The sequence below is a fragment of the Trifolium pratense genome, linkage group LG2 (genome assembly GCF_020283565.1).
Source record: "Trifolium pratense cultivar HEN17-A07 linkage group LG2, ARS_RC_1.1, whole genome shotgun sequence".
Lineage (NCBI taxonomy): Eukaryota > Viridiplantae > Streptophyta > Magnoliopsida > Fabales > Fabaceae > Trifolium > Trifolium pratense.
The window spans coordinates 10,607,254-10,629,593 of record NC_060060.1 but is presented as its reverse complement, the minus strand read 5'-3'; the positions used below and the strand labels follow the sequence as shown (position 1 = coordinate 10,629,593).

Below are 22,340 nucleotides of genomic sequence, written 5' to 3'. Positions count from 1 at the left end.
ATTTATTTAGAATCAAATGTGAATTATTTTATTTCATATTTCATCAATCTATTTTTTCCTTCATCAGATTTTATCCTACTGAATTTTTCTTACAAGATTTTTAACAAGACAATTGTTTGTAATGTTCCTTTCTTAAATTTTGATCTAGTCCACCTAAAATGTGTGCTTTCATTTCTTTTTTTTTTTTTTTATTAAAAAATATTTGCTTTCTATTACGGCTGTTAATAAAATTTTACTTTGTAATGGGTTTAGATTTTAGAGGTTTGTGTAGGGTAATTTCTTGAACAAATACGTAATTGAATAGGAAGTTCCTTGTTCTTCATATTAAAATATCATTTTGAGTTCCATAAGTGTAGCTCAAATAGTAGTTACTAGGGATATAATTTGAATGGCCGGAGTTCCAACCTCGGATTTCACATTTTCTCCATATTTAAATGTGAGTTTAGCCACTAGGCTACTCGATAAAAAAAAATCATTTTGAAATCTACTCTGAAGAAAAATAGAATCCAAAGTATTTTTTTCTACGAAAAATAGATTCCAAAGAGGAAAAAATGGAATTCAAGGGGTCTAAAAGAAACATAAGTGGCAAAGAGAAATTTTCGACAAATTCATGATCGACATTGGACTGTCTTTAGGCCTATTTTGCAATGCTCTTGATCCTCATTATAGATTCACGATTCCATTTGTAAAAGGATCTCAGTTGTCAAATTGCAACATTTGATTCCATTTTATTCCATCGGATATAGCAGTTATTCAATAAACCTAAAAAATAACATTTTACTTATAATAAAGAATAGAGTATTTTTAGTGAAAGTTATATAAATTCATCAAACAATGTCAGAAAAACTTAAAACGGTTAGAATAAATTTTAGTGAGACCTAATACTAATATTTTTCAATCTAAAAAGGGTTAAAATCAATAAACTAATCACAAAAAATGTGTTGAGTAACTTAATTAGGTGACAATGACATTGACATATATACATGTTAACTCTGAGAAGAAGAATAAAAGGGATTATAATGAACATAAGCATTCATTTCATCCATTAGGAGTTGACTTGGTGACAAGAAAAGGCATCAGAAACACCGAGGTAGTTTTCCAAAACCAAAACAGAATGCTCGAGGCCTTTCATGAAGTTTTGTATCGGACACTGATATGTGTCGGACATTGAACACGCCAACGGAACGCTCAGGGCTTTTCATGAAGTGTCGTATCAGACACTAACATGTGTACGACACCAAACACATCTTTAATCAGTGTTACATAAGAAGTGAAGTTGTTATGTACAACTTTTTCTATGGTTAGAAGAGACTAAGAGTTAATAGTCAGCTTCAAGGAAACTCTCATACTCGGTTCCTGTCAACGCCTTGTTAACATCATCCCAGTTCTGAATATGATCTGATAATGGTCCTTTATGTATCTTAACTTGACGACTCGTTAACTCCATTTCTGGCAATCCTAAAAACTCTTGCACGTCTTTTAGCTTCTGCAACAAACAAAATTTCTTTCAAAATATGAACATTCAAACATAAATCACTTCTGTTTTAATTTTAACCAAAATAATCCGCACAATCAATCCTAATCAAAATCATGTTTGACAAATGCCACACACAATCATATTTTGGGAAACCTATGCAAGTAAAGTTGAATTGAATGTAGCACCATGAATTATATAGCTATTGCGGTAAACAGTGCTTCTTATATTGCAAAAGAATATTTGGAAAATTTGCTAAAAGATATGCAGTGACATTGTTGAGGTTCTTACAGTATGATTTCTCATAAGATCCTCGTAGTGCAGAATCATATGGCGAGAGCTATTGTAGTATTGTAAAGCCTTTGCAGATTTCATCTCCATATCCTTCAAGTCCTTAAGCAATGATGTAGAATTTATGAAAGGCTTGTACTTCGAAAGAATATCAGCCTAAAAGATCAATTTTTGTAAGCTTTATTTCACAAATATTAAGAAAAATGCGAACGAAAGGTGTAGGGACAAACCTCTTCTGCAGAATGTACATGAGATTTATGTGTTCCATTCAATAGCTTTGCGTGACTGTCATAGGAATTGGCTAGCATAGATACCATCCTTCGTAGTAGGTTTCTCCTGAAAAGAAATATGACAGAAACATTTCTACGCTTGAAGTATTCTTCTATTTCCTTGTGGTGATCCATTAATCCCTGGACAAACCAAAAGATTTATTGATACTTGTATTACTTACTCATAATAATGTGTGAGATGAAAAATCAACGTAAGCTTAAAGGAAATAAGCAGAGTGAAATGTAGATGTGAAGTATACACGATATGCCAAATTCCACCAATTCTAATAGCAAACAAGAAGTGCAAGTGTACAAATCCTAGAACTCCAATACCAAATATCATTGATAGTTTGATTTTATTTCTCAACATCACAAAATTCTCATGAGAAACCATGAAGACGAGGATGAAAAAACCTAAAACATAGGGAACCAAAAAGAAGAGTCAATGTCATATGAAACATCCTACATGAGAGCAAATCTTCAACAGTAAAACCTATCAGATGTAATTTATGAGTGGCATCTTCTCATCTTTAGAACATAAGCGGAAAAGTCGCAAGTCACATGTATGACAACACTCTATTAACAAGTCCCTTGTACAGATATAAATCATGTACATAAATATCAATATTTAAAATGTAAAGTTTGTAGTGTAAAAACATCATTTTAACATCTGATGTTGGAAGAATGTTTTCTTAGACCAAGACATTATGACGCACATTCTTTTAGCAAGTAGATCTATTTAGGGTCTATTTGGGTTTGCTTATTTGAGTATCTACAGACATACACTTGTAAGACTATTTGGGAGAGTTGATGGCAACAACTTATGACATCTCCTGCCCATTATTCCGTCAAAAAAAAAAATCTCCTGCCCATTATTCTCATCAGATCTTTACGATGGCTTATGAAAACAATTCAACTTTATTTTAGCTTTTGTTATAAAATAGCTTATATATAATGCTATAAACGCTAAATTAAGCTGTTTATCCAAAGAGAGCCTTATTCTTTGACAAGGTTGATAATGTTGTCATGTTTTATTGATGTGCGACTATGTAGCTCTATTCTATCCAATGATAACAACTGGCAGTCAGCAATTGAAAGAAAATATATATCAACACTGAGGAAAACTTCACTTGTTAACACAAATAACTGAAACTGTTTTTTTTTCTTCTTTTTTTGACGGCAGAAACTGTTTTTTTCTTCTTGACAACAACTATAACAAAACAAAGGCTTGTGAGAACATGATTTACATAGTTTAGGAGGTCAGTCAACTGATGAGATGGAACCATTGAAGAGTATAAAAAGTTCAATAATTTACATTTCCGTTAAGGTGACCGTTGGATGAATTCTGAACAGTATTGTGAAAAATCTAGGCATTCCTTCAGCCTTTAGGTCTATATGTGTGCAAAACAACATAAACTAATATCAATACCATGACAGATAAATAAGAAAAGTATCACGGTAGTCTAGTCAATAAAAAAGCCACAAACTTCCCATGCCTATGGACTAGCATTAATCTCAATACAAGTGTGAATGTGAATGCGTTGACAGAACTACTAAGAAGACTTAACGAGAAGTGCATATACGGATATACCTGATTAAGCATCCACTTGAAGCCAACTGCAGCAGAACACTCATTTTTGGAAGCACTACTAAGCCAGTCCAAATTGTATACTCTATCTAAAGTCTGCAAAACTGAGGAAGCATTTTGCCTTCTCTCTTTAACAGAAAATATCTCGCCGTTTGAACTTACATTAATGTGGCTATTCAAAAGGGTCTCAAACCACCCGCTACCTGATCTCTGATTCGACAATATTGCAAAGAACATGACAGGATTAGGAGCACACTCATTCCTGAAATAGAATAACTCAAGTCAATATGTGCCTAATGAAAGCCAACTGATAATTATTAATAAAAGTGTTCTTCCCATTACCTGTTAAAGGATAAAGGTTCGGGATAATTTAGTATGTTAGGAATATGTGTTTGCTTTAATCTACCCGGAGTAAGGTTATGAATGACATTCGATTCCATAAATTTAGTCCTTGCATCAGTAGTTATCTGTTTTATACATACACAGAAGATGAAAATGACGCTGACCATTGAAAACAATAAGACTGCCGATCTTAACAACATTGGGGATTTCTTCGTAGACGTTATAACAAGAATATCCTGCCATCCACACACACAAAAAAAAGTCACTACAATATAAACAAAGTGACAACTTTCACTCCTAAGAATTGCAAGCTAATAGGGTCAAAATGCCCAAAAAAACAGCATACATTAACTATGAAGCACAAACATAGACTCACACAGGCACTTCGACACTGATAATAATTTGAGAAAACGACATAATTCAACGAAATTATGTGTCAGTGTCGTTTTTCGGACACCGACGCGTGTCCAACACCGGAACACGCCTAATCCGAAGAGTGTGCTTCATAGTATATTAATCTAAATTTGTTGATACATTAGTAATCCAAAGTAAATACTACGAAACCAGTGAATTGGATACTTAGCATTTGTTCCAGTAAGGCATGTAACACAAAAAGCAGGACTTTTGTCAAACAGAACAGATACATACATTTGGTAACAAACATAAATATACAATGAAGAATTAAAAAAAAAAAAAAAAAACCCTCAAATTTTGTCCAAATAAAAAAAAAAATCCTCAAATTTAGATAACACAATCAATCAATTATATGAAAACATGCAAAATGAGCTCAAAGAGCTTTACTTTAAACTCATAATAATGTCAAAATTAGTCCAATCAGGGTCAACAGCACTATAATTTGATGATAAAATATCAATGAACACAAAAAAAAAAACTTTAAAAAGGGAAAAAAAATTGAAAAAGAAAGCCCTTTAACATTCTTGAAAGCTAAAACATTTCAACTAAAAATGTGGGAGCTTAGAAAATTTGGTAAAAAAGGTAAAAAAAGAAAAGAAAGACATTTTCTTGCATAGGAAAAAGGGTAAATAGGAAGTAGAAAGAAAGTACCTTGTAGAGGAAACACGACATGTCTTCTACCATTGCTGTTCTAGAGATAGAACAACATGGAAGAAAAAATAAGTGTTTTGAATGTGACCCTAATGAGAAAGGTTTCAGCTTTGGAGCTAGGTAGCATAATCCACAGAATAGGAAGAAGAAGAAGAACAAGAATGCGTTTTTTCCTATGTTGAGTTTCTTTGTTTCTTCTCATTCTGAAAAATACTAGAAATAGTATTGTATTTATTAGTTTTAAATATTTCTTTTTTCTCATTTATTAGTATTTAATTTATTTAACTACATATTCGATACAAGTTCAACTCTGTTTTTTGTTGACTAAGAATTTGTTTTAACTTTGGTGGAAATTGGGAGAAAATTCACTTAAATCTTGTTAGAGGATAAGATGTTAGGAGTTTTACATTTATGTTAAGATTCTTTTATTCATTATATTAGTTTTTTGAATTAGCCACTAAAAAAATATATTAGGACATTCCATTTAATATTGATAGATGGATAAAGTCGCAGAAAAGGAATGAATAATATCAGGTCAATGTCGATAGAGTGAAATTTGTTGTGAATGTCCGTTTTTAAAAAGTGTCACAGTGTTATGATTTTTTTTTTTTTTTTTTTTTTGGTTACATGATTTATTTATTTTTAATGTGACAATGTTATGATTTATATTGAGTAGAATAACGTGTTTTCAATGTGATACTTAAGTCATGAAACTTTTAAATCTATTTGACTAATCTTTTGAATTTGATTCTCATCATATATACTATTTTTTTTTTTTTGAAAAATTATCATCCTATATACTTAAGTCCTAACACAAGGTCTACTAATAATTTCATAACGTTTTTGCATATCCAAACTACAATTCAAATCAGTTAAATAAGTTTTTATTAATTTAAATATTTTATTATAATTTTTTTTTTATTAGCAAAAAAAATGATAATATTCCTATTTTAAAAATAAATTGGCGTGTGTGACGGTGGTAATGAGGTTTAATAAATGCAGAGTGTGACCACAAAGCAAAATGCATTGTAACAGGAGGCAAGGATTTAGGCGTACCGTATGACGGAGAACGAAAAATCATTGGTTATTTGGTTTGATGTTCTTAGCCAAATTCAATACACTAAATTATCTGATTTATTTATGAGGTTATACCGGTAAATCATTGGAGTTTTGAGATCAGCTCCATTAGTATATCCTCCTTTTCCTCCATTAGTTGCCTAGATCTGTGACATGTGTCAATAAAACAAATCAACAGTTTATGTTAAAAAAGAAAAAAATGATAATATTCCTATTTTAAAAATAAATTGCCGTGTGTGACGGTGGTAATGAGGTTTAATAAATGCAGAGTGGGACCACAAAGCAAAATGCATTGTAATAGGAGGCAAGGATTTAGCCGTACTGTATGACGGAGAACGAAAAGGCATTGGTTATTTGGTTTGACGTTCTTAGCCAAATTCAATACACTAAATTATTTGATTTATTTATGAGGTTAGACCGGTAAATCATTGGAGTTTTGAGATCAGCTCCATTAGTATATCTCCTTTTTCTTTATTAGTTGCCTAGATCTGTGACATGTGTCAATAAAACAAATCAACAGTTCATGTTAAAAATGAAAAAAATGATAATATTCCTATTTTAAAAATAAATTGCCGTGTGTGACGTGGTAATGAGGTTTAATAAATGCAGAGTGGGACCACAAAGCAAAATGCATTGTAACAGGAGGCAAGGATTTAGGCGTACGGTATGACTGAGAACGAAAAGGCATTGTTATTTGGTTTGACGTTCTTAGCCAAATTCAATACACTAAATTATCTGATTTATTTATGTGGTTAGACCGGTAAATCATTGGTTTGTCAAATAAACAAGTGACACAATACCCTCATCGTCATCGTTTTCTCCTGAAATCGTTCCAGTCCAACCGTTAAACCCGCGATCCGTTAGACCCGAATCCGTCTAACCCGAATCTCAAAAATGGTTCGGTGTGGACTACACTTCTCCACCCGTGGATTGGACTGGTTTGAAATTTTGGGCATGTACCGACCCAAACTGGCCCGTTGTCCACCCCTAATCCTACCTCTCTGACTTTTATATAGAAAAAAAGCGTGTCAACAATGTTATCACGCAATGATCTATCCATGGTCGGAATCTATGTGAATCTATCCAACTAGTGATATATACATCTTGTCAAAAAAAAAAAGACGAATATATACATGGAGGGCCAAAATGCAGCGTACAATGTCATATCTACTAGTTACGGCCACATATGTATTTTTTTGTAACAAAGGAACATTAAAAAGATAACGATATAGTTTGTTACAAATTCAAAGGAATAATTTAATACTTAAAAAACTTAAAAGATTAATCGATTATAAACATTAAACTAAAATTACTCCAAAATACATTTGATCTAAATAAGAGATACATTTGGCCTAAATAAGAGAATAAAATTAAAAATCCACCACACCCTATTTGATTACACAAAAAAGAGTGATCCACTACTGTTCTGGGTCGAGCTCAGATGCTCGAGCCAGTGACAGTGTCGAACAGGCAACGTCCCGAACTAGCTACCATGAAGAGCCCGCGAGACGTGTTCGACTCTCCAACGGTCTGATACTCTTACGTATCGTAACGGCCGTAAACCGGAATGATGAGCATTTACTGCACATCAAGGCCTCCAAGCCGTTTTCTGGCAGCCACTTGATGGCCATTAATGCCATCAAGGGTCTTGGCCCAGCGCTGGGGGCTATATATATGTGACTCCACTTCATTTGCAAGGTACGCATTATTTAGCTAAGAAAACCTTCACAAACACAAACTGACTTGAGCGTCGGAGTGCCTGCAGGTACACAACCCCCCTCCGCTTCAACAGGGGTCTCAACGCTCTCAACCACCGCAAACGCCGGCGAAGTCGCATCATTCTGATCAACACGATCAGTGACGCCGTCTGTGGGAACAATAGTTTCCCTGTTTAACAAAACTAAAAACTAAACTTCCTTCAAAACACCTTCTTCACGACCAATGGCTGGCGTTAACAACCACCAAATCCCGGAGCACGTGGCGGACAACCATGGGACGCCGATGGACTACGCGCCGTACCACCCGCTGGACGGCCAATTCGCCTCCGTAACGGAAGATGCCCAAGGAGGGCAAGATGAGCATTACGAGCCCTACAACCCAGAAGAACTGCAGATCCCTGTGGCTACCCCGCCACAGGCGACTCCGGCAGTGGCTATCCCACCGGGCGTCCCCATGCAGGAAATGATGGCTGCGCTGGTCAATGCAATCAACCGCCAGTCGGACTTATTACTGCAGCAGAACCAGCGATACGAGCAGCAAAATCAAAGGCTCGAGCAGCAAAGCCGTCGCATCGACGCAATTGCTGAATCGAGGATCACGGCGCAAGCTCGCCTAGCTCGCCGTTCACCCACACCTGCGAGGAGCAGAACCTACTCCAGGTCACGCTCACCACCTCGCCATAGAAGCGAGAGGAGGTCGAGCCCAAGGAGAAACGAGGCAATATCTCGAAACTCCACCCCACCGAGGAGACATTCCCCTAGAAGGGACAACCCTCCTCGCCGCCAGAGGAACCGATCCCCGGAAGAAAGGGACAGCCACCAAGGCCCCCTCTCCCGAAGGATACGAGAACTCCCCCTACCGGTCGGACTTGAGAAACCACCGGCAATGGATACCTACGATGGCTCGACAGATCCGGACGAGCACATCGAAAATCTGGAAGCTCTCCTCGAGTACAGAAATGTACGAGGCTCTATCAAGTGTAAGCTCTTTCCCACGACTCTGAGGAAAGGCGCTATGGCTTGGTACAAGAGCTTGGCGCCAGGATCCGTGGACTCCTGGTCGGACCTATGCGCCCGCTTCCGGGCTCACTTCACTTCCTCGAGGCGTCATCCAAAGACTGAAGTGACCCTCGAAGCCATTATCCAAGGCGAAAACGAGCCTCTAAGGTCCTACCTCGAACGGTTCAACAAAGCAGCCGTAGAGGTAAAAGTCGAGGAATGCATGAAGTTGTATCTCCTCGACAGGGGATTACATCGGGACAGCGACTTTGCTAAAGCTGTCGGGATCGAAGAACCAAAGACGTTGGATGCATTCTTCGAAAAGGCAAAGAAGTACATCGCCTATGAGGAGAAACAGAAGGCCATAGATTTAAGGAGGCCTAAAAATCAAGAAAAAACCAGGAACCACGAAAAGGATGAAGCTGGAACCTCGCGAAGAGGTAACGAGAAAGGGAAGGAGGAAAGGATTAAAGATTCCAAACCTCCTCGAGGAAAGTTCACAACATACACTCCACTAAATGCGTCAAGAGATCGCATTTTCGCCGAAGTCTCCGCTGCGGACTTCAAAAAGGCTGGGATCCACTTCCCGAGACAGCAACCCATGAAGGCAAATACTGATAGGACGAAATTTTGTCGCTATCATAAAAGCCATGGACACGTTACTGAGGACTGTGTCCACTTAAAAGACGCCATCGAGATTCTGATACAAAAGGGCTATGCCCGAAGATATGTTCAGAACGACGAACAAGGACAACAACAACAACAACGGCGGGAGCCTCAAGAGGTCGCAATGGCCATTGATGTTCCCGAGCAGGAAAACAGAGGCATCGTCCCTCAGGCACTTGCCATCTCAGCACCTGAAATTCCACTCCCATCCCCGGGGTCGGACGAGGGAGCGCTCATGAGGCATTTCAACGCCCACCTGAATGGCTCATGGGAAAACTTCCCGAAAGCACTGGTGATAACAGGGGGAGGGCTCAACAAGATCACCCTCGGCTCAGTGAAAAGAAAATTTGAGGAGCTGGAAAACGTCTGCTCAGTGACTCCCATCACCGTTTCCAAACCTGAGGGAGACTCCGACCCGCTGGCCTTCTACAAATCAGAAGTTCCTGGGGGCTCGCCAAACTATCAGATACCACTGTTGGTGAGGGCTCGCATGGCGAATTTCGACGTCCACCGCATCCTCGTAGATCAGGGGAGCTCGTGCGACGTGATGTACTCGGGGCTTTTCAAAACTTTACAGCTGTCGGAGAAAAACCTGGTTCCCTATGTAGGACCCGACCTTCAGGGGTTCAACGGGTCGACTACCAAGCCTTGGGGATATGTGGACCTCATCGTCACCTTCGGCGAGGAAAAGGCTATGAAATCCGTGAGGACACAATTCATGGTCGTCGACTGTCCTTCGCTGTACAACTGCATCATCGGCAGAACTACCTTAGCGGAGCTGTTTGCTGTGTCGTCCACCGTTCACTTGAAGCTGAAATACTACACACCGGACGGCCAGGTCGCCACCATCAACGGCGACATAGCTGCTGCGAGGAGATGCTTCGAGGCTGCGGCAAAAAATCTAAGCACCGTGGCAACCCCCAAGAAAACTGAAAAGAAAAATCCGGGGGTAAACACTATTGGAGGTTCCGTCGACATAGATGCCCGACTCACAAAAAAGGAGCATCAGGAAGAGAAGCAGAAGGACCTCACCGAGGCTGAAAAGAAAATCTACCGCCCAATTCCGGACGGAGATTTCGAGCTGGTACCCTTGGGCGAAGACCCCCTCAAAGGGATCAAGATTGGAACTGGGCTCCCCGACTTGGTCAAAAAGCAACTGATCGCCTGCCTTAAGGACAATGCTGAACTGTTCGCCTGGAGCGCTGCAGAGATGCCTGGTATCGACCCTGAGGTCGCTTGTCACCAGTTGACTTTAGATCCTAGGGCTAGTGCCGTTGTTCAGCGGCGTAGGAAGCAGTCTCCCGAAAAAGCGGAGGCTGCTGAAAAAGCTGTAAAAGACCTCCTCGAGGCAAATTTCATTTCGGAAGCTAGGTATACCACCTGGCTATCCAATGTTGTACTTGTTAAGAAATCGAATGGAAAATGGCGCATGTGTGTTGATTATACCGATCTTAATAGGGCTTACCCTAAAGACGCTTACCCTTTACCTAACATAGACAAATTAGTAGATAATTCGTCAGGATTTAAAATACTATCGTTTATGGACGCGTACTCGGGTTATAATCAAATAAAAATGGCTGAAATCGATAAAAAGAAAACAACATTTATGACCGAATCAGGTAATTATTATTACAACGTAATGCCTTTCGGGCTTAAAAACGCAGGCGCCACATACCAAAGGATGATGAACAAAGTCTTCAATAATGAAATCGGTGACATGCTCGAAGTATACATGGATGATATGATCGTCAAATCCGAAGAGGAAGTCGATCATACAGCCCATCTGAAAAAAGTATTCGACCAAGCGAGAAAGTATAACATGAGATTCAATCCTGAAAAATGCACGTTCGGCGTAAAAGCTGGGAAATTCCTCGGATTCTACTTAACCGAAAGAGGAATCGAAGCTAACCCCGATAAATGCAGAGCGTTCTTTGAATTCCCTACGCCAGACTCAAAGAAATCAATCCAATCATTAAATGGGATGCTCACAGCCTTATCTCGTTTTGTCGCAAAATCCGCTCAACACGCGCTACCTTTATTCAAATTACTTCGAAAAGAATCCACATTCGAATGGACAAAGGAATGCGAGGATGCGCTACAGCACTTAAAACGAGCACTATCCGAACCCCCAGTCCTAACGCGACCCAACGAAGGGGAAACCTTATACCTTTACCTCGCCGTAGCTTCGGAGGCCATCAGTGCCGTTCTCATAAGAGAAACCGAGCAAGGGCAAAAAACTGTTTATTTCGTGAGTAAGGCTCTGCAAGGACCAGAACTCCGATATTTACAGATTGAAAAAACGGCCTTAGCAGTAGTCATGGCCGCGAGGAAACTAAGACACTATTTCTTAGCTCACTCCATCGTTGTTCGAACTGATCAACCGATTAAGCAACTCCTCGCGAGGCCAGACATGACAGGACGAATGCTAAAATGGTCGCTCGAGTTGTCCGAATTCGAAATCTTTTTCGAAAGCAGAAAGGCTCTAAAAGCCCAAGTGCTAGCAGACTTCATAGCCGAAATGACCACGCCATCTACCCCGGATAAAAACAAATGGACCATCTTCGTAGATGGATCCTCGAATCCACAAGGGAGTGGTGCAGGTATCATACTCGAAAGCGGTGAAGGAGTGCTCATAGAAGTTTCACTCGAACTCGCCTTTCCAACCACGAACAACCAAGCCGAATACGAAGCCTTCTTGGCAGGATTAAGGTTGGCTCAGGATATGGAGGCCGAGGAAATTAAGATATTCACGGACTCACAACTCGTCGCATCACAAATAACCGGGGAATACCAAACAAAAGACGAGCGACTCACGGAATACTTAAACTTGATCAAAGAAAAATTAACTAAATTCAGACAAACCGAAGTCAAGCACGTTCCTCGCGAACACAATGCAAGAGCAGATATCCTATCAAAGCTCGCAAGCACTAAGAAAAAGAAGGGCGGAAATCAATCGCTTATTCAAGAAACGCTATCCAAACCGAGCATAGTGAAACCCACCAAGGTATTCCTGATATGCGAAATCAACGCCGACAGCTGGATGACACCCGTGTTCGAATTTCTGAACTCTGGAAACCTCCCACTTGACAAGAAGGAGGCAGCTAAGGTTAAAAGAAGAGCCTGCGCATACGTAATCCTAAATGGAAAAATGTACCGCCGAGGATTTTCCATCCCTCTATTGAAGTGTGTCGAGGAAAGCGAGGTAGCCTCGATCCTCAGTGAGATCCACGAAGGCATAAACGGTCAACACATCGGTGGACGCTCCTTAGCCAGAAAGGCCTTGCGAGCAGGATTCTATTGGCCTACCATGCAAGCAGACGCAAAAGAGCATGTCAAAAAATGCGACAAATGCCAACGTCACGGGGATATGCACTTGGCCCCTCCAAACGAGCTAAAAACACTATCGTCCCCGTGGCCGTTTTCTTGGTGGGGGATGGACCTCTTAGGACCGTTTCCAACGGCAGCAGGACAAAATAAATACTTAATAGTAGCTGTCGACTACTTCACAAAATGGATCGAAGCCGAACCTCTCGCCCACATCACAACATTCAACGTATTGCGATTCTTCAAACGCAATATACTTGCGCGATTTGGGATCCCTCAAGTCGTCGTTACAGATAACGGGACTCAATTCACGGACAAGAAAGTGCGAGAGTTTATGGCAAAGATAGGTACAACCCAACACTTCACCTCTGTCGAACACCCTCAAACGAACGGCCAAGCCGAAGCTGCAAACAGGGTTATATTACGAGGACTTAAAAGAAGGTTGGATGAAGCAAAGGGAAAATGGACAGAGGAACTACACAGTGTACTCTGGTCCTACCGAACCACTCCACATTCTACAACGGGAGAAACGCCTTTCCGACTAACGCACGGAACAGAGGCCGTAATTCCAGTAGAAACCGGAGCATCCTTCTTCCGAACGGAAGTACCCCTCGAAGGGGAAGACAACCATGAAATGCTTAGAGAGGAGCTCGACCTCTTGGAGGAACTCCGAGACGGTGCAGCCCTCCGAGAAGCTACTTTAAAGCAAAAAATAGCAAAACGGCACGATAAAAAGGTCATTAAGCGAGAATTCGACGTTGGGACACTAGTACTACGACGTAACCAAAAGGATTCCCGCGAGGGTAAACTCGCGGCAAATTGGGAAGGACCTTATCGTGTTCGAGCCAAAACCGAAAACAGTGCTTATTATTTGGAAGATCTTTACGGAAAAGAAATTCCTCGACCTTGGAATGCCGAAAAGCTCAAACAATACTACAGTTGAGGGAAACTCAAAGCAGTCCCTCGACAAAGGCTGTGTCTTCGCCCATGAGAAGCACGCCTATACAACGGAGGAATGCTTAGGTACGGGCATGAATCTTAAAATATAAAACAAAGTCGAGACATTTTTGAACTCGATAATGTTGGCGAGGATAGTTCTAGACCACGGAACACCATCGTCATAGTACACGCCCGGTAGAACCCCAGCTCGCGATGGGATGTTCACACCCCGAGGAGGAAAGCTTAACAACAGCCCCTCTCCTCGTTGTTAGTTTGGATAAACATCTCCAAACACTTGGAATGGTTCCCCACACCTTCTAATCCCGGCATCAAATGGTACCAGCTACCAAAACGATGACCACCATCCAAGCACACACTAGCGCGAAGAAACGAGTAGTTCGGCGTATAGAATGTTTGGAAAATTCCCAAGTTAAAAACCTCAAGGTTCGTCGAGCACAAAGAAAAGCATCAAGCATACAGGTCGTCACACGAAAAGATAATCAAAGCACGAACCTAAAAGCGCTGAGCATACGAACGATCGATTCGACATTCAAAGGAAATTAAAAGCATCGCCATACAAACCCTAAATCTAGATGAGATAAAGGTAAAAGGGCAGGTGGATAAATAGAAGTACTGAAATTATAAAAACCTCAAAGGGTCATAAGTGTCGGTTACATCAAAAGGGCAAACGCCCGAACAAATAAAAGAGAGAAAAACAAATTTACACTTCATCATCAGGAGTGACAATAGCTCCATCCCGTACCTCCTTGTCCTCATCCAAACCTTCCTCGATCAAGCCGGTGTTGAGAATCCTGAGCTGAGCCACTGCATTATTAAAACTAAAAGTCGCAGCAGCAACCATGTTGGACTTAAGCTCCTGGATCTTGGCGATCAAAACAGCACGAGAAGATGAGGCATACTCCCCCTAAGGGTCGAGCTCCTTCTCCCCATCTTCAATAACCCCAGTGACTTGAAGCCTCTCCAACTTTCCTTCCAGCTCGCCTATCAAAACCTTCTGCTCATCAGCCTTCTGCACAGCACTATCCCTCTCCTCCGACACAGTCTTGAGCCTATCCTCCGCTTCCTTGAGGTTGAACGAGAGAGTCTTGCGCTCATCCCTGTACACCTCGCAGGAGGCCTCGGATTCTACCAGCCTCCGCTGCAACAAAGGCAACTCCTTACGAGCTTCATCTCTTTCCTCCAGATACTTGCATTCCCGGCCATTCAAAAAAGTCGCCACCTCGACTAATTTGAGCAGAGCCATGGACTGGGCAGCTATTTCAGTCCCGAGAGCCTCAGGACCCATATCCGAGAGGATGGCCTCATCTGCCGGATCAATCTTCACTTTGGTCTCTCCGGTCAGCAATTTATCATGAGCATAGATTGGAGGAAGGACGAAATCCTCTGCAGGAACACCAGCAGATAAACTGTGGGGACCAGGGCGAGGAGGGTCATCCTGGCCAGAAAGATCCACTACCTCGCGATCCTGACGAGAAGAGGTTTCCTCCTCCAGTCGTATCCTCTTCGGGCGATCCATGTTAGAGGCTGTAGGAGATTGAGGGGCAGAAGAAGTTGTAGCAGCACTGCTCGCCTCCCTCTTGTTTTTAGCAGCACGAGCTTTGCGGAGAGCAGCGGATCCACTGGTCATTGTACCTACACAAATCAGATTAAGTTAGCAAAACGAAGGCGAGCAAACAAAAGAAGCGAAAACAGTTGGTAAAAAATAAGTAAAAGAAAGCTACGAGCATACTCCAGAAAGCAGTTAATTCTTCCGAAGTGTCGCAAGCGAGCAACTCCTTAGTAGCGATCACCTTCGGACAGGTTAACCTTCGACCATCTACCCCGAACAAAGGCTCGCCCCCAGGGTCACTCAGAAGGTAAGGAGGCAAGCCCTCCACAAACTCTAATAATTTTTTATAGTCAGCTCTCTCCTCAGCAGACAACGCTCCTAGCGTAAAAACAAATTCCTTGGTCGACATGGAATAATGATCCCTGCGCCAATAAAAAGGAAATCTGGCAAAATCCTCCTCGATAGGGAGCCCCTGCTCGTCGAGCACTTCCTGTCCCAGCTCATCAATTCGATGCCCCCTACGAACGAAATTGTTCCAACCTTTCATCGTTATTGGCCTAACTCCATAGAAAACGGACTTGAACCCCCGTACCGATTCGTCGAACATGTCAAAGAGGCGTTTCCGTTGCCTCAAAGAAACCCATCCGTGCTTGGTGTCCGGTACCGGGGCTCCCTTCGCAAGCTTCCCTTTCGCCTGTTCCCCCCGAGGACAGCTCCGTTGAAGGCCAAAATGGTAGAAAAATAAAGGCAAGGTGGGGCCCAGACCCAAATGCTCAGCAGTTTTTTCGAAAGCCTTGATAAAGGCCAACGAGTTCGGATGAAGTTGAGAAGGGGCCAAGCGAAGATGACGAAAGATGGACACCTCCAGATCTGTGAAGGGCAGCCGAATTCCCAGGTGCTTAAAGGCAATCTCGTACATGGGAATCGTCCCCCAAGCCCAATTACTGCAGATCCTATGACGAGCAGTAGGAATCCGCACCTCAAAATCTTCAGTAGGAGGAGTCTGTATATCCGTGCACATCGTCTCTGGGATGTCACTCTCGCAATTCTGATAAATCGACTCTGTCTCTCGAGGTTCGTCCGCCACCCATGAAAGGTCGGCTCGGACACGAATTGACGAGGACGGCTGTTGATCTATAAACGAGACTTGACTTTGAGATCCTTCAGCCATCTAAAAGAAAACCTGAAAAAGCAGAGGAAGGAAAAATGAATTCGACATTCAAATCCACCCTTCCACCGCCAAATCAAGTGAAAGGGCGAGGATCTCAACAAAAGACTACGCGAAAACTGAAAGGGATAAAATACTCTCTCCGGGCGCTAAGTTCATAAAATAACCGAGCACGAAACGCATGTGGTGCTCGACACTGTTCTAAGCCAAAACCCAACCGTCAGTTGGTAAAAACGGCGATTTCTCGCCTGAAAACCGCGAAAAACCCCTATTTTGGGGGGAAAAAGGTGCTAATCACCACCTACAACCTTCAAAGGGACTACCCAAGCTACATAGGAAACAAAACTACAAACCCCTACCGCGTAAACTATCTACAACAATCAAAGTAAAATCCAAAGCAAAATCTTCAAAGATTAGGAGGGATAAAACACTTACTTGTTGATTAAATGAAGATGGGAATAAGGAGTTTGTAGTACGAAAGCAGAAGAAGAGCAAAACCACCAAAGGGAACTTGGACTGGAAAGGCAAAGTGATGAAGAAAATGAGCAAGAAACTGTAAAGTTTCAAACGAAAAAACCTCCCTCCTATATATAGGCGAACGGTCCCGTATAAGGAAATTCACGTCACTCCCATCTGGACCGTCAGATCCGATCTATGATCCAGATCAATCGCGATCAAGCGGCCCAGATTCGATCCCAGGAAAAACGAAAAGGCGCGAATATCCAACGGTTCACAACGACCTCGAGATTCAAATCGCAGTCTAATAGCCACTCGAGTACTATTTAATTAGCCTTTACACGTGGCGAAAGGAAACGAAGCGACTCGTCCTTTCAAGTCACATCCGTCTGCTCGCGCAAATCTCGCAGAATCCAAGGCACCACATCCCGAGAAAATCGCGACCAAAAGGGAAATGCAAGATCCTCGGGATCCAATCCCCTTATTCTTTCCCTAGAAATACGGGGAAGGCCGCAGCAACCGAATGAGAACACCATGTTCCTCGACAAGCTCGCAAAACCGAAAGGATGCTCGAATAAAAAATCGAGCGAAAATCCGCTCGGAACCGTTCGCAAAATCCACGACATTATTAAATTAAGAGCATACATAAAGCATGAATGCAAATAAAATGTGCTCGAAATACTTAAAGTAAAAACGTTCTTTATTAATAGGAAGCCAATACAAGGAAAGGAAAAATTACAAAGGACCCGAGCATCTAACCCTCATGCTCGGAATCCGAATCAATCTTCAACACCTCCGTTGGCTTCCTCTTGGATTCCACCGTCATCTGGGACTCCCCTTCGTCAGAGGAAGGGAGGATAGGGTAGAAATCCTCAGACTTAAAAGTCTTCAGAAACTCCGCATAATCCTCATCTGTGTCATCAGAACCAGATGAGTTTGAGGAATCTGAAGAAAGAATGATAGTCTCCACCTTGGCCTCCTTTGCCTTCTTAGAACGAGTAACCCTAGACGTGGATACCTCCACTTTCTTCCCTCTCTGGGACTTGAAACTCTCGACGGCCATCTTCTTGGTATTCTTCCTATCCATCGTCAAAATTGGAAAGCACGGTGTGAGAAACAAAGAAAGAAGAAGTGGCTATTTATAGGAAACTTGCCGCCCAAAAAAGCCCAGCATCGTGTTTAACGGCCCATAAACATAAAGGCGGCTACCATTCCCTAGGGTTGACCCCTTGGAAAAAGCGCTTTTCCTTTCCAAAGTTTGACTTTGACCAAAGGGAATAACAGAACCTTAAGGGAATGGAACACGACAGGCCACTTCGGAACAATTATGTTCGACAAACGAAAGATCCGAATAACACAAGATGAATCGTTCAAACTTCAAGTCATTATCCTCATCAGAAGAGCATAATAACTTGGGGGGCTCCTGTTCTGGGTCGAGCTCAGATGCTCGAGCCAGTGACAGTGTCGAACAGGCAACGTCCCGAACTAACTACCATGAAGAGCCCGCGAGACGTGTTCGACTCTCCAACGGTCTGATACTCTTACGTATCGTAACGGCCGTAAACCGGAATGATGAGCATTTACTGCACATCAAGGCCTCCAAGCCGTTTTCCGGCAGCCACTTGATGGCCATTAATGCCATCAAGGGTCTTGGCCCAGCGCTGGGGGCTATATATATGTGACTCCACTTCATTTGCAAGGTACGCATTATTTAGCTAAGAAAACCTTCACAAACACAAACTGACTTGAGCGTCGGAGTGCCTGCAGGTACACAACCCCCCTCCGCTTCAACAGGGGTCTCAACGCTCTCAACCACCGCAAACGCCGGCGAAGTCGCATCATTCTGATCAACACGATCAACTATCCACTCATAAAATATACAAATTTGTTTTGAAATTTTACCTAAAAAACACTTCTAAATAAAAATTTGTATTTTATCTCAACATACAAAAGTTTAATTAAAACGATAGTATCATTTTGAGCATACAAAAAATTGTACGGTATTTTAAATACGGCACAAAACAAAAAAATTTGTAGTATTTTAAAAGTTTATTCGGTTGTTCATTTGCAATACTTATTTTGACAAAAAAATAAATAAAAATATTGTAATATATATTTGTTCATTTGCAAGAAAAACCAGAAATTTATCCTTAGAACTCTCTTTTACCTTTCTCTAAACTATGAAACACAACTAATTTCTTTTTTTTTTTTTTGTTTACAATAAGCTGAGATCGAACCCATGACCTATAACGTATTACCCAAATCCCTCATCACTAGACCAAATCTAGTGGCTTAACACAACTAATTTCTTTAGTCGTTCACAAATTTAGATGAAGCAATGATTGAAATGAATATATTACTATAAATAATTAATAAAGGGATCAGAAATGTGCTAGTGATTTCCTATGGATATTCAACGATCAATAACCTACAACTTAAGCAAGAACTTGCTGCAAATATAATTACCATATATTTAAATAAAATAAACTGACCAAGTCCATAGCCAGAGTTAATTAGAGACAAAGAAATAAAGCTGTTTTCTATGGATAAATGCTTAGGTCTATGATAATAAATAGTTGAATAAGAATATACGATTAGCATATGATGATGACAATGTCTTCATGTGTTTATTTATTTTTTTTCACCATCAATATCTAGTATATTGGACTGTCTAATTTGGTTCGGAGGTCTCATCAAGTGGTTTCAGTCTCCTTTCGATTGCAGCTGCGAGAGATCGAACTGTGATCCTCTCTACTAAGTTCAGCGTCAATCACCATCAGACTAACTAAAGATCGGGTTCTTAATGTGTGTTTAGTTCTGGTTAGTTTTGCTATGTCAAGAATTAATTTATAATGATAGAATTGATGTTGATAAAATGTGAGTTGAAAGTAAGTTTATTTATGTTTGAATATGTAAGTTTATGTAAAAGTGATACTTATCAATTTACGTTGTTTGAATAATTTTTATTATGACCAATTTTTATGGAGGTTATGCGCAAAAAATATGGACTTTTTCGGTGCTTCATGCGGAGTTAATTACTTTGATTATTGCTGTGGAATTGGCTAATAACAATGGCTCAAAGTATCTTTGGTTGGAGAGTGATTCACTAATGGTGCTCCGGGCTTTTGATAATATTGATTTGGTACCATGTGAGACTTGCGCAATCGTTGGTCAAATTGCTTGAGATTGGGATTAAATATACAAAGGTCACACATTTATCGTGAGGGTAACTCTTGTGTGGATAAATTTGCTACTTTCAGTATATATGCTTATGAAATTTTGAGGTGGTGGAGCTTTGCCTCCAATTCCTAGACATGTTTACTTGTTTCTTTTATCGTGTACCATTAAGGTTAAGGTCTAGTACCTCCTTTCCCCTTTTACTTAACTTATTTTCTCTTTTTTAATAATAATGAAATATAGATAGCGGAAATGGAAGGATGTAATCTCTATCTCGATATCTATAGACTTTTAATTTATAAAAAAAAATTATTAAAATTGTTTTTGAATATATTATTATTAAAATAGATTTTAATTTTGTTCAAACTCAAATTTGATGGCAAAGAAATAATTTGACAACGTTGCAGAGGAGGCTCGCATGCATGTGCGAGGTGTGCGACGGCATAGGGTCTCAAAATTTTGAGGGTCTCAACTCAAAATTTTGAGGTCCTATAATATTACTTATATATTATTTATATCTATAAAATATCAGATGTATATTAATAGATTAATTTTTAGGCTCTAAAATAATAGTTATATATTGTTAATGTTCATAAATATCATGAGTATCAATATATTAGTTATCTATACTCGTAAATATAGTTCTAGTCCATTTTAATCTTTGCATAAAATTTAATCTTAGATTATGATGTTCCTTTTTGACGTTATATTCAAAGATAATTATTTTGTATTTCTTGTTCTATTTAATTTAATGTAAGATTTAATATTGATAATTTATATGTTTATAAGAATGTTTTTTTTTATATTATATGCAATTTAAATCAATAATTTTTTTATTTTTTTTATTAAGGGGCCACTTTTATATTTTGCACAGAGCCTCATAAAACTCGGAGACGCCCCTGCAACGTTGGAAGGTGAGGGCTTGACAAGATGTTATAAATTCAACTAGATTATTATAATATTTTTTAATTATCTGAAGATATTATTATAAATCAAAGGGATCAGAATGCGCCCCAATGATATCTTTGTATGAATATTCAACGATCAACAAGCAACGGTTTAAGCAACAACTTGCTGCAAATTTTTTTCTTCTTGTTTGATAATTCAACTTGCTGCAAATATAATTACCGCATGCATAGCGTGCGTGTATATACTACTCCATCTTTTTTTTTTAGTTACATACTACTCCATCTCTTTTAAATATAAGTAAAAATTCTTTTTTAAGTTCATTAAATAATTTATAATTCAATGAATTAAAAAAAAATCTTAAGATCGGAGGAAGTCTATATTTATATGATAAATTAAGTGTTCGGAGTTCAAATATGTGATATGCATATAAAATATGATATCCCTTTTCAGTTGAGCTAATTTCATAGAGACAACATATTCTCACTCTAATATTATAAATATGCAAAAAAAAATTAAGTTTTTTTTAAAAACTGATGTAAATAGTATATAATATTGATCAAATACATTAGTTATTTAATAATTTTGTTAAAAAAATATTTATTTATATATGAGACCAGAAAAAATATATAAACGGAGACCTAGTCTAGCTAGAGTTAATCAGAGATTTAAAAAAAAAAAAGATTAGAGACTAATTAATTAATAACGTTATTTCCTATGATGAAACGTTTTGTTTCATGAAAACCCCTATGATAAACGTTTAGCATACGTTTGGTAATCATCATAATATGATAGAGACCAATATAAAAGAGTAGGATAAATTACACACAAAATTTGACAAAAAAATAAAAAATTACACAAAAAAAAAAGAGTCGGATAAAAATATGATATTAATGTTTTATTTTTTTGGTTTTCACCATCAATATCCGGTACTGGACCGCCTAATCTGGTTCGAGAGTCAATTCTGGCACCAAATGGTTCAAGCCTCCTCCGATTGCAGTTGCGGGGGATCGAATCATGGTCCTCCAAAATTAACACTGCTAAACAAAGTAATTAAATAATTTGAAATAAAAATAATTGACACTACTAAACAATTAATTTAAATATTATTTTGTTTTTTGTTTTTTTTATAAAATCATGAGCAAATAAATAACTCTATTTAGATAAACCAAATAAATATATGATATACAATATATGTAAATAATAAAATTACCAATATTGCAAGAAAATTATATTTAATTTATTATAAAAGTTAAATTAATATTCCTATTTTATAATTTTTAATAATAATTTTACCTTTAAATATTCTAA

The 22,340-nt window shown here is 39.5% G+C and overlaps 1 protein-coding gene across 1 annotated transcript; it reads right to left on the bottom strand.

The window, feature by feature from the left end:
* Positions 1-924: 924 nt before the first annotated feature.
* On the bottom strand, positions 925-5,234 carry LOC123911118. Its single transcript, XM_045962472.1, has 6 exons — positions 5,030-5,234; positions 3,965-4,200; positions 3,626-3,884; positions 1,996-2,175; positions 1,766-1,921; positions 925-1,486 (listed from the first exon to the last, which is right to left on the bottom strand). Exons 1-6 carry the CDS (start codon positions 5,060-5,062, stop codon positions 1,319-1,321), a joined length of 1,032 nt encoding a protein of 343 aa, XP_045818428.1. The 5' UTR covers positions 5,063-5,234; the 3' UTR covers positions 925-1,318.
* Between the last annotated feature and the right edge of the window lie 17,106 nt (positions 5,235-22,340).

What these genes read in the sequence shown, in the direction of transcription:
- LOC123911118 (XM_045962472.1), bottom strand. Translation starts at nt 5,062, where the DNA reads ATGGTAGAAGACATGTCGTGTTTCCTCTACAAG. An exon ending in TGTCGTGTTTCCTCTACAAG is followed by an intron (nt 4,201 to 5,029) that starts GTACTTTCTTTC and finishes TGTGGATGGCAG; the next exon opens with GATATTCTTGTTATAACGTC. An exon ending in GAACCTTTATCCTTTAACAG is followed by an intron (nt 3,885 to 3,964) that starts GTAATGGGAAGA and finishes ATTCTATTTCAG; the next exon opens with GAATGAGTGTGCTCCTAATC.